We start from the raw sequence: 12,501 nt of genomic DNA, 5'->3' as shown, positions 1-12,501 counted from the left end.
TGAACAGCTAGCTCCATAACTTTTAGTGAACAACAGCCAGAAGGACCTGCAGAATCAATAGATATTTTATGATACATGTAGATACAGGTAATTGCCTGAGTGACTGACTCTGTGTTCCGTTTCAATGGTCATCTTATTTTTGATACTTTTGTAGGAGTCAAGAGTGAGATATTTTGTCCAAGTGGCAAGCGCTGCCGGTTATCAGGCAGCAAGACACTTCCTTGGGCCTTCATGCCTGCTGAAATTACGCAGATTCTCTCTACACAAATAGCTCCCAAGTTTCGCTATGACAGAATTGTTAGCAGCCAATCACTGGACTCCAACAGAGAGAAAAGTATTAGCCCGTGAGAATCACTTTTTTTGTCAAGGAGGAAAGATGAGTCGACGCAGTCCTTCCCGGCTGCTTAGGCAATTTTTTGATCAGCTATTAAAAGGCAATGTTGGATCCACGAGTGACTCTCACTCTCACCCATTCCTTAGTTACAGAATTGGTACCTAACACGTGAGCCAGACTGTGTTGCTGAGAAGACAACTCCGATTCACTTCAAGCTATTGAAAGGATCTTGTTATATTTTGTCTATTGTTATTGAAGTTACTAATTATTTTACTAGTTGGTTGGAATAAGCTGGCTGATGAAGTTGCTTGCATTATTTCAAGTAATTTTCTTTGAAAAGTTACCTTTACTCATTTCTGTCGCAGAGTCTGTTTGTTACATAATTCTTTATTTTTACAATTTAGTTTTGTAAAGTATCAACCTACTCGCTGTACATAGACTTAGGCCTCTACCGGTATGAAAAATTGTTACGTGGGGGACTTGCTCACGCCCTACTAGGGTCCATTCACTAGCCTAAGGTTCATTACCCTCTTTATTAGCTGCACATGATTCAGGAATTGTTTTTGTGCACTCGTTTATTCTAATTGTTTTGATAGCATAAATTCTTGAAATTGAGCATATGTACATGTAGGTAGTAGTGCACTCGGTCTATACATAGTCTGCACCTCAGAGAAGCATATTTTTTTACTCATTGAGAGAATATATCTGTTTCTACACCTCTAAGCCCTCAGAAGGAGATCTAAATGCTATGAAGGAACTACAGGGATAACAGCTACCATATCCCTATTCCAAAGCAGTGACTTTCAAATATGAACTTACCCAAAACTTTAGTAGATTTTACCAGAATGTATCAGTAGTTTTTCTATCATTGCAATTGTTTGTGATTGTTGGAGGTGGTCTGACTGTCAGGATGTTTCCAGAGGAAATCAACGAAAGTTGATCAAGGTTAAAATGCTAGGCCGGACGACACGTGCAAAATGATGTCACTAGTTGTTATCGTTGCAATAGCTGATATCGGTTATTGCATTCAAGGTTCGGCATTATACGTCTCTATTCTGTCAGTCACTTTGCTACTATAGTTGCCATAATCACACTTTCATTTGATTGGGTGTTTTAGCTGCGATCAAGTTTTGTTAATTTCAATCTTGAACTATCTTGGCAATCGGATCACCTCGAACATCAAAAACATTCGCAAATGCTAGAAAAATACCGATATTAATAAAATCAACTAAGTTATGTGTAAGACCACCATTAATACCATTTAAGAAATGCAGCCATTGTGGTATGGATATGATAGGATGGCTTGCTGTATGTCGAAAATTGACAGTGCCTTGCATCTTAGTTATGCGTGGGACGAGCAGTAGGCCTACGGTGGAGAAGAGGTGATGTTGTTAGTGTGGTACACGGAGCCTCCAAGTTATGGGCTAGATCCGAATAAACTAGCAATTTAAGGTTGAAAGTTTTTTATCAGATTTGCATTAGGCAGGACTCGAACCACCAACCCCGAGAATAACGATTAAAGGCACTACCACTAGGCCACCCTGACACACTAGAAAGCCTAGATCATACGTTATTCCTAAGTAAAAGGAATTTTGTTTAACTAAATACTAATAGAAGTGTGAGAATGCTCACCAATAACAAAGAATCAGTAAAATCTAAATCGGTCAAGTATGGAATATATATGATATTTTGTGGGTGGTCTCTATCAGTAATTAGTTTACAACTCAAGTATTACGGAAAACCATCAAAATACCTTTGGTAGTCACAGTTATAAAGTGCACTGACAGTGAAATTAGGAGTATTTTATGAGGAACGTAAGAAGATCAGGTCTCACGAAGAATAATATTCTTCGTGAGACCTGATCTTCTTACCATATTATGGTAAGTGTAAGTGTCATAGTTATCTGTCCCGTAGTAGTACAACTCCAACAGTATAAAATACATTAACATAACAAAGGATGCATCAGTTGTACCGCTATTGGAAACGTCGCATTTTATGGCAGATCAGGAAAGATAAAAGTATGTTCTCTGAAAATCTGTTATTTGGAGCAGAAGGGAGCTATAGCAGCTCTGACAGCACCTGAGCTAGCAAAGCATCGAGTCAGGCAGCAGCTGTAGAAAGTTTGACACTCAGACTTGTCAGAAGGATGACGGTTACAGTCCATGAGGTATCTCCCAAAACATGGAACTAGGCAGTAGTCTCTCTCATCTTCACAGCCTCTCCTGCACTGTAAATTAGGTACACAGGCTAACTGAACATCGCTGTTATGGTAACTGTTAAAACACATCAATTACATATGTACTGTTTCAGCTTATTCAGGTCCTCCAATATCTTGGCTTTCAAATGAGCCATTGTTTGACATGGTGAGACAGACAGTTTATAGGATTTCTCCAAAGTTCTACGGCAAAATTGTTCAATGGTATAGGCTCGGAAATTGTGACATCACAATTTTCATATTCGGTGTTGTGCGCTCTTACCGCTCATTTTTATTGCTTAACGCTTATATTTATCAACTACGATAATGACGCTAGTGGCAGGCAAAGGTAGGACAACTCCAGAGAACCAATGAAGATGGCAAAGGAATTAGTGTCATTAGCTCTCCATGTACAGATTATTTCTATGATAAATAACTCAGATTCCAAGCACCATACTATATTTTTCCGATGATATTATGTACTAGCCCTCTCATTTTATTGTGATGTTGAGGGGCATGACTGAGGCTAATTAATTTCAAGCATTGCGTGATCTCGCCAACGTGCAATCCACATATAGTCCTAGGGCCACGCCACTGCAGGTCACAATTTAATCGATGTGATTTCATTACCTTGAACCATGGGTGGTTAACAACCAGATATGTTGCTAGTAGTCATTTCTGTTTTTGTTTAATTTTGTTGTAGAAGTCAATTGAATTAAATCCATCGTTGGGGTTGACTCACTGCACTCCGGGATTGTTCAAAATAGAGAAGCCTACTGTAAATAACTTAATCTGTCTGTAAGCTAGTATCATACACAAAGTGATTAATTTAACTGTTCAATACACCTGTTTTCTATTTTCCATATACTGTAATTTATTCGAACATAATACAAATATTTTAATTTTTATATTTTCTTCTTTTTGATATTTAATTACTAATTAGTTATTAATCAAGTTATTAATCATTTCTGTGTGGGACAAACAATACCATCATATAAACGACGTGATAATAATTACTATAAATGTTTAAAATTAACGAAAGGATGAAAAAAGTAAACTCTAGCAATCACCGGAAATCTAGTAGCCCAGAACACGTATTTGTATAGGTTGGGCCTTAGCACGATCCCCGGGCATTGTTGATTATCTAGAATGCTAGTTTATGATTAGCGTTCTCTGGGTTTATGAGCAGTGATTGTCACAGAAAAGTGCAGCCTCAATGGCAGCGAAAGAGATCGACGACCTAAGGCTAAATGGTAATTATGACATCGCATTGTGGGAACCACAACCAAGTGTGTTTTTATTGCAGGACATACTTTTGACACCAAGTTTTTCATAGTTCTATTATTCTTTGTGTATTAAATATAGGCTCATTCAAAAGCCAATACTCTGATGTACTAAAATATATGATAAAAGTACTTATGTAATTGATGTGCTTCAACTATGGCTTTAGGGCAAATCTTGAGTGTAATCTTAACGACACTCTCACAACAGATGCCTGTTAGTAGTATGAGCTCACAACAATGCATTGCATCACAATCATCACACAATCGGGTGCGCACGCACACTATGTGAAGCACATAACACACGCTTTCTGCACATGTCGATATCTTTAGGTTATGGTAATATTTACTCACATTGTATGGTTACAGCATGTAGGTACTAACATCATTTTCTTGCAATTTGTTGTTACACCGCTTGTTCATGTTATATAATCACTACAATGTGCTCACAGCACATGTGTTCATCATGCGGTCATAACACACCCTCAAAGTGCTTTTCCGCGCTAAATAAATGTTTCAAAGCTGTTTTGTACTGCTTAAAAATTCCAGCATATACTACCAACGACATACTATTTTAAAGGTTGACTGGCAACAAAATTCACATGACAGTTATTTGGTATCAAAAGATTCACCATGTCTTACTCTGCTGTGTTGTAGGTGTCAAATACGTGGAAATGTGATTACCAGCTCTTAAAAGCTCAAAAAAGAAAAGCCGCCATAGATTGGAATCTGTTTATTTATCTGACGTAGTCATTCCAGTTTGGTTATCGTCTTGTCACGCATGTTCTCACGTGAATTGAAAGGCCAATAAAAAGCTTAATGTAAAACTTATCGTAGCACTAGTTTATGACAAACACTTCGGGTTTTACTGAAGACCCCGTATCAAATATAGATGCTCGCTACTATACAGTTTTTTCGGCATTATTCAATCGTCAAGTCGTAATCTGATCACGTGACCCAATACTTCGCAAATAATTTTTGCAGCTCTTTTTGATTATCACAGGTAACCAACAGGCTCGTCATGATTATCAGACAATGATATATACTCCTTCGAGGTAAGGTTAAAAAGTTTAACGGTTTTTTACGGTAAGTTATAGGATATCAGTGCTAAAAGTGACAGCATTACAATGACGATAAAGCAGACACGTAAAAACAATAGACATGGTTTTATTGAATGCGTGAAGTATATTTGTGAAAATATTTCGACGAATGAGGTTGCATGAAAGTGTAAACAGAAACCATCCTGTAACAACTACGTCCCATTTGAGCCATTTTGGAAAGCAAATCCAAACTAGGGCGGTCTCGTGTGGCTGCAATTAACTGTTCGTTTTTGAGCTTTTAAGAGCTTGTAATCACATTTCCATATATTTGGCACCTACAACACAGCAGAGTAAGACATGGTGAATCTTACGATACCAAATAACTGTAATGTGACTTTTGTTGCAAGTCAACCTTTAAGGTAAATTTATAGGTGAGCAAAGCATTTAATTATAGAATTTTCTGTTATTACTTAATCTACAATATAAGAACAATGTTAAATCTTTTTCTTCTAAATGATCTGCTTCTCTGTTGGCAGTAAAACTTTTTATCGGCAGCACTTAGCGAGTGCAGCGCCTAATCAAATCTACTTTTAGCTCAAACATAAAAACAACAGTCATTCTATTCTGTTGTTTCATTTCTCTTTGGATGCTTATTAACACCTATGAAACGATGAAAATAACATAATAGTATGGATTACAGTGTCTCATGAGTTGCTGAAAGATACTGCTATTGACAGGCCTGGGCAGGTCTGGGCAGGTCTACTACTACTTATTTCCTGACAAACTTAAGATATTAATAAATGTTTGCTTCTGCAACCTTGAGCAATGGTATCACAACTTCAAACATTCTCTTCCTATTGCCGATTTATTTTATAACTATCATTGTTATAACTGTTATTATTCCATTATTTATAGTATAGTAATCCAGTCACTAATCTTTACTATAACCTTTACTATAACAAAAGCCGTGTCTGCCCGCCTTAACTGCTTTTCGAATTGGCGAACAAATGTACACATAGTTATTACACCTGACGATGTCTCTCAGCTCATGGGACTGCTGGCAAACGAGTTTTGAAGAAAATATGATTTGAAAACTGTCGCTTGCGATAGAACCTGTCTAGGAATAGAGAAACCTGTTCAAACCTGTTTAAACCTGTTTAAAGCTGTTCAAAGCTGTTTACACCTGTTCAATGCTGTTTAAACCTGTTTAAAACTGTGTACACCTGTTCATATCTTTCAAGCCTGTTCATATCTGTCAAACATGTTAAATCTGCTAAAGTTGAATGTAAAATCATGTTACCTGATACAATTTCTTCATAGATTCACCATTGGCGCAACACTCCCTCAGCACAGTGGCCGCGACTATGATGACAAAAAAGAAGCTAGACATTTTAAGAAACATTTTACTAGATCTCAGAGGTGCCACTGCAAGTACGAACCAGTTCAACTGCAAACATTGATCCGGCAGCGAGCAATTTAAGAACTGTATGAATGCCAATCAATAAGCAAAGATGAGTAACGTGCCACCAAATATATCTGTAATCGGATTAACATAGGATCTCAAAGTAAGTAATAGACAAAAGGGGCGTAGGTCGAGTGCCCGCTTCAATTCTCCAGAACTGATGACTATAAAGACATCTCTGACAATCATTTGATATACATTTAATGTTGAAAGGAAAAAGCAAATGGTTGAGTCAGCATTTCCTGTTTTGGTTTTGTTTTGGGTCATATGAAACTAATGTAAGCGCCCTACATAGTTGTTGCTATTGACCAATTGGATGACAGGATTCTCCAGAGTTTCCCTCAAAAATTTGGTTTGATTTATTTCTGTCCAGAATGTCCTGACAAGGCGCATGCACTACATATTGACCCTGGTTTCTATGGTTTCGTCGGATACAAAACGGCAACTTAATGCAAGTTTAGAGACTATTTAAAAAACAAACTTGTTACAACTTCGAGGCTGGATTTAGATCCACTCAATCCCTGAGAGCAGGAGAATCAATTTCTCTAATACTTTGCGCCATCAGTAAGGCTTCCGTTGCTGCTATTAGGCGCACTTACTTGTCACGCCAAAGCATGCTAAGCCGCAATTATTCTTTTCATCTTTGCAGCATCAGCTCTGAATTAGTGTGAATATTATCTCAGAGAAACTCATACCTCGTGACAACAAAACTATATGAAACCTTTCCCACGTATATTGTGTACACTCTGCTGTGTAAGCGATATAACCTTCTACCGTTACTAGATGCTGGCTAAAAGGTAAAAGTGTTTTGATGCCATATGAGACAAAATTCCTTTCTACCTATGGGTAATAGGTAAATTTTATCGCTATAGCGACACATGAGATGTTTTTTGGGCTTGTACTTTATATCAGTAACTATGCAAAAAATAATACTATTTTAATTTACAGCTGCATAGATTAACTTTCCATAAAATATATAAAAAGTGGATGTCTTTAACAAATTTGAGTAGTTCATATAAATTACTTTAATATGAATTACAAGTCTATAGATACACGTGTGTAAATTAGGAGATGTGAAAAAGTGCTGATGGGGAGTTTTCCTTCCTTCAGCAAATAAACTAGTGCAACTGAAAAGGTAACACTCTCAGATTTTTTAGCATGGTCACAGCTAACAAGTTATTACACTGGTTAGTAGAGTTTACTATCATCAACTGATGTCCTTGCAAGTCATATCAAAAGCGCATATAGTACAGACTCGTCAGAATCTTCTACAATCAATGAGGAGCGGGTCTTCCGAAAGCTGTTAGTAATTGGTGTTTGGTGTTATTTATTATAAGTTATTTAGTATATTTACTATAAAATATATTTGGATTTTATTTATAAAACCTGCTAGTATTAATCTCTTCTTCGTGTAGCTTTTGTGTAGTATTGTTTATTCAAAACTGTTAGTGTGGTTGGAAATACACAGGTTATGTCGTAAATTCAAACTAAACTGTAATTATTTTGACTAATTGTGGATCTTCAAATCTTTAAATATTTCTACAATGTTTTTCCTTTCTCTAAGATGGTATTGATCAGCCAACCATGTGCTGTCAAGTGTTTCAGAAAATGGACTACATTCGTACTGCCTATTGTTGATGAGAAGCTGATTTACCAACTTCAGATTTTAGGATCCAAGCAGATCAAGACAAGAGACTTGTCAAGCATTGTCAATCAAGCATTGTCAACTCGAGAATTCAGTTCCGGAGCACCTGCATTCATTGCATGTAAATATGTGTACTAGGTTTTAGTGACATAGCGCTGGCAGCAGACTAGCTGTTAGTCTTAGGCATTTGACATTGAACAGCAAGATGGCTGTTGGACCTTAGGCTTGGTCTTTTGCTCAAAGTTCTCTCTTAAAAGAGCACATAGTTTTGCCAACCATAACTGCTGCAAGAGTTTTCTCCTCTTTGTTACATGCTTCCCATGAGTTCACACAGTGTAAGCATAGTATTTTTTTCTCTTTTGTCATAATATAGTGAATAATTAAAAATATTAAAAAAAGGTCAAATATCTGTGTAACTATAATTAGATAATGATTGAATTTGTTGTATGTGTAAATATAATTTTTGCCATAAATATATACACATGGAAGTATTTATATCTCATAACGAGATACGACATATATTAAGTAACCAATAGGAAGCTACGGTACAACAGTTTATAATTTTTGCTCACTAGACTTCAATCAAGTGATCCCTGTTAGATGTCATACTAGTTTGTGTTGTTGATTTAGAAAAGAAGAACATCAGGTTGAATGCCTTCCGGTCGCATGGTACTTACACCCTATCCTGTTACTTACATCCCATTCTGTTTATTATTTTTTAATCAGTTACTTACACCCCTTCCTGGTAACTACACCCCTTCCTGGTAACTACACCCCTTCCTGGTAACTACACCCCTTCCTGGTAACTACACCCCATCCTGGTAACTACACCCCTTCCTGGTAACTACACCCCATCCTGGTAACTACACCCCTTCCTGGTAACTACACCCCTTCCTGATAACTACACCCCTTCCTAGTAACTACACCCCTTCCTGGTCACTAGCCTGTAAGTAAAGAATTACAGGTCTAACATGCCTTGAGTAGTACAGCCATTCATAGTTTGAAGTTGATTTCAAGATAGACTACTATCTACAATGCTGTGGAAAGCTTTATAGTGGCTAATCTTTCACCATTTTGCTATCGGTATGCCATTTTCAAATTCATAATTCTGAATCATTTTTGGAGATTCTTTGACTGAAACCAGTTTATGAACTAGTTTAGGTTTCAATGTAACCATTGCCAGGTTTATGCAACTAATCAGTAACCACAGAACTAACTAGTTTATGGCAGGAATGTGTAGTAAAACATAGACTAACTACCTGCACCTAACCGTAGTAACTTGACTGGCACTAGATTACAGCAGTTGTTATCTAATGACTGACATTATAAGACTCTCTTGACTGTGACACGCTTGACCCTATATTAAACGCTTCACTCACCAGCTGTTGATGATAAGGCAGAGGCATAACAGGGATAAGTACACGCTGAATAAATATTTATATCTTCAATTTCTGGTAAAATGTTCATGATTCACGATGGATAAAAAAAGGAAAATTGACTTGCTAGTTTGAGAAGCAGCAACGATATAACAAAAGGTAAAATACTCTAAGAAGTGAGAAAAGAGGCAGCAGGCAAGTAATATTTTTTAGCTTTTTTGCTGAATACAAAAGGAAGGAAATTTAGCTGTTTGATTGAATGTATCAAGAGAGAAGTCTGTGATTTCATTTAGAGACCACTTATGACCTTATGATCTGATGCTATAGCCTCATATATATTAATAGAAGCATACGTATTCTATAAACATATAGTTTCACAGAGTTACTCCGATCCTACACAAGAGTGGGATAACTTTCTATAATAGTTCATACTTTCCTAGAGAGTTACTACAAACTGCTGTTACACGACTGCTGATGCTAGCTAATAAGGAGGAGCAAGATAATGTATGTTTAATCAGCATTTACATTCATTTTTCTTTATAAGTTTTTAGTACATACAAGTGTCCTATACATACTTACCTGCATTTGTTTGTAGTACATACAAGTGTCCTATACATACTTACCTGCATTTGTTTGTAGTACATACAAGTGTCCTATACATACTTACCTGCATTTGTTTGTAGTACATACAAGTGTCCTATACATACTCACCTGCATTTGTTTGTAGTACATACAAGTGTCCTATACATACTTACCTGCATTTGTTTGTAGTACATACAAGTGTCCTATACATACTCACCTGCATTTGTTTGTAGTACATACAAGTGTCCTATACATACTTACCTGCATTTGTTTGTAGTACATACAAGTGTCCTATACATACTTACCTGCATTTGTTTGTAGTACATACAAGTGTTCTATACATACTTACCTGCATTTGTTTGTAGTACATACAAGTGTCCTATACATACTTACCTGCATTTGTTTGTAGTACATACAAGTGTCCTATACATACTTACCTGCATTTGTTTGTAGTACATACAAGTGTCCTATACATACTTACCTGCATTTGTTTGTAGTACATACAAGTGTCCTATACATACTTACCTGCATTTGTTTGTAGTACATACAAGTGTCCTATACATACTTACCTGCATTTGTTTGTAGTACATACAAGTGTCCTATACATACTCACCTGCATTTGTTTGTAGTACATACAAGTGTCCTATACATACTTACCTGCATTTGTTTGTAGTACATACAAGTGTCCTATACATACTTACCTGCATTTGTTTGTAGTACATACAAGTGTCCTATACATACTTACCTGCATTTGTTTGTAGTACATACAAGTGTCCTATACATACTTACCTGCATTTGTTTGTAGTACATACAAGTGTCCTATACATACTTACCTGCATTTGTTTGTAGTACATACAAGTGTCCTATACATACTTACCTGCATTTGTTTGTAGTACATACAAGTGTTCTATACATACTTACCTGCATTTGTTTGTAGTACATACAAGTGTCCTATACATACTCACCTGCATTTGTTTGTAGTACATACAAGTGTTCTATACATACTTACCTGCATTTGTTTGTAGTACATACAAGTGTCCTATACATACTTACCTGCATTTGTTTGTAGTACATACAAGTGTCCTATACATACTTACCTGCATTTGTTTGTAGTACATACAAGTGTCCTATACATACTTACCTGCATTTGTTTGTAGTACATACAAGTGTCCTATACATACTTACCTGCATTTGTTTGTAGTACATACAAGTGTCCTATACATACTTACCTGCATTTGTTTGTAGTACATACAAGTGTCCTATACATACTCACCTGCATTTGTTTGTAGTACATACAAGTGTCCTATACATACTTACCTGCATTTGTTTGTAGTACATACAAGTGTCCTATACATACTTACCTGCATTTGTTTGTAGTACATACAAGTGTCCTATACATACTCACCTGCATTTGTTTGTAGTACATACAAGTGTCCTATACATACTTACCTGCATTTGTTTGTAGTACATACAAGTGTCCTATACATACTTACCTGCATTTGTTTGTAGTACATACAAGTGTCCTATACATACTTACCTGCATTTGTTTGTAGTACATACAAGTGTCCTATACATACTTACCTGCATTTGTTTGTAGTACATACAAGTGTCCTATACATACTTACCTGCATTTGTTTGTAGTACATACAAGTGTCCTATACATACTTACCTGCATTTGTTTGTAGTACATACAAGTGTCCTATACATACTTACCTGCATTTGTTTGTAGTACATACAAGTGTCCTATACATACTTACCTGCATTTGTTTGTAGTACATACAAGTGTCCTATACATACTTACCTGCATTTGTTTGTAGTACATACAAGTGTCCTATACATACTTACCTGCATTTGTTTGTAGTACATACAAGTGTCCTATACATACTACCTGCATTTGTTTGTAGTACATACAAGTGTCCTATACATACTTACCTGCATTTGTTTGTAGTACATACAAGTGTCCTATACATACTCACCTGCATTTGTTTGTAGTACATACAAGTGTCCTATACATACTTACCTGCATTTGTTTGTAGTACATACAAGTGTCCTATACATACTACCTGCATTTGTTTGTAGTACATACAAGTGTCCTATACATACTTACCTGCATTTGTTTGTAGTACATACAAGTGTCCTATACATACTTACCTGCATTTGTTTGTAGTACATACAAGTGTCCTATACATACTTACCTGCATTTGTTTGTAGTACATACAAGTGTCCTATACATACTCACCTGCATTTGTTTGTAGTACATACAAGTGTCCTATACATACTTACCTGCATTTGTTTGTAGTACATACAAGTGTCCTATACATACTTACCTGCATTTGTTTGTAGTACATACAAGTGTCCTATACATACTTACCTGCATTTGTTTGTAGTACATACAAGTGTCCTATACATACTTACCTGCATTTGTTTGTAGTACATACAAGTGTCCTATACATACTTACCTGCATTTGTTTGTAGTACATACAAGTGTCCTATACATACTTACCTGCATTTGTTTGTAGTACATACAAGTGTCCTATACATACTTACCTGCATTTGTTTGTAGTACATACAAGTGTCCTATACATACT

General features: G+C 36.3%; 1 protein-coding gene across 1 annotated transcript in view; it reads left to right on the top strand.

Annotated features, from left to right (window-relative positions):
- LOC137396356 (interferon regulatory factor 2-binding protein-like B) overlaps window positions 1–1,067 on the top strand; it is a 29,075-nt gene extending 28,008 nt beyond the window's left edge. Inside the window, exon 8 of the mRNA XM_068082594.1 lies at window positions 155–1,067. Coding sequence (XP_067938695.1) covers window positions 155–348 — 194 coding nt within the window. The 3' untranslated portion in view covers window positions 349–1,067. The remainder of the gene's footprint in view (window positions 1–154) is intronic.
- Window positions 1,068–12,501: the final 11,434 nt, after the last annotated feature.

The sequence above is a fragment of the Watersipora subatra genome, chromosome 5 (genome assembly GCF_963576615.1).
Source record: "Watersipora subatra chromosome 5, tzWatSuba1.1, whole genome shotgun sequence".
Taxonomy (NCBI): Eukaryota; Metazoa; Bryozoa; class Gymnolaemata; order Cheilostomatida; family Watersiporidae; genus Watersipora; species Watersipora subatra.
The sequence above is the reverse complement of the archived record's forward strand: the minus strand, read 5'-3'. Positions and strand labels throughout refer to the sequence as shown.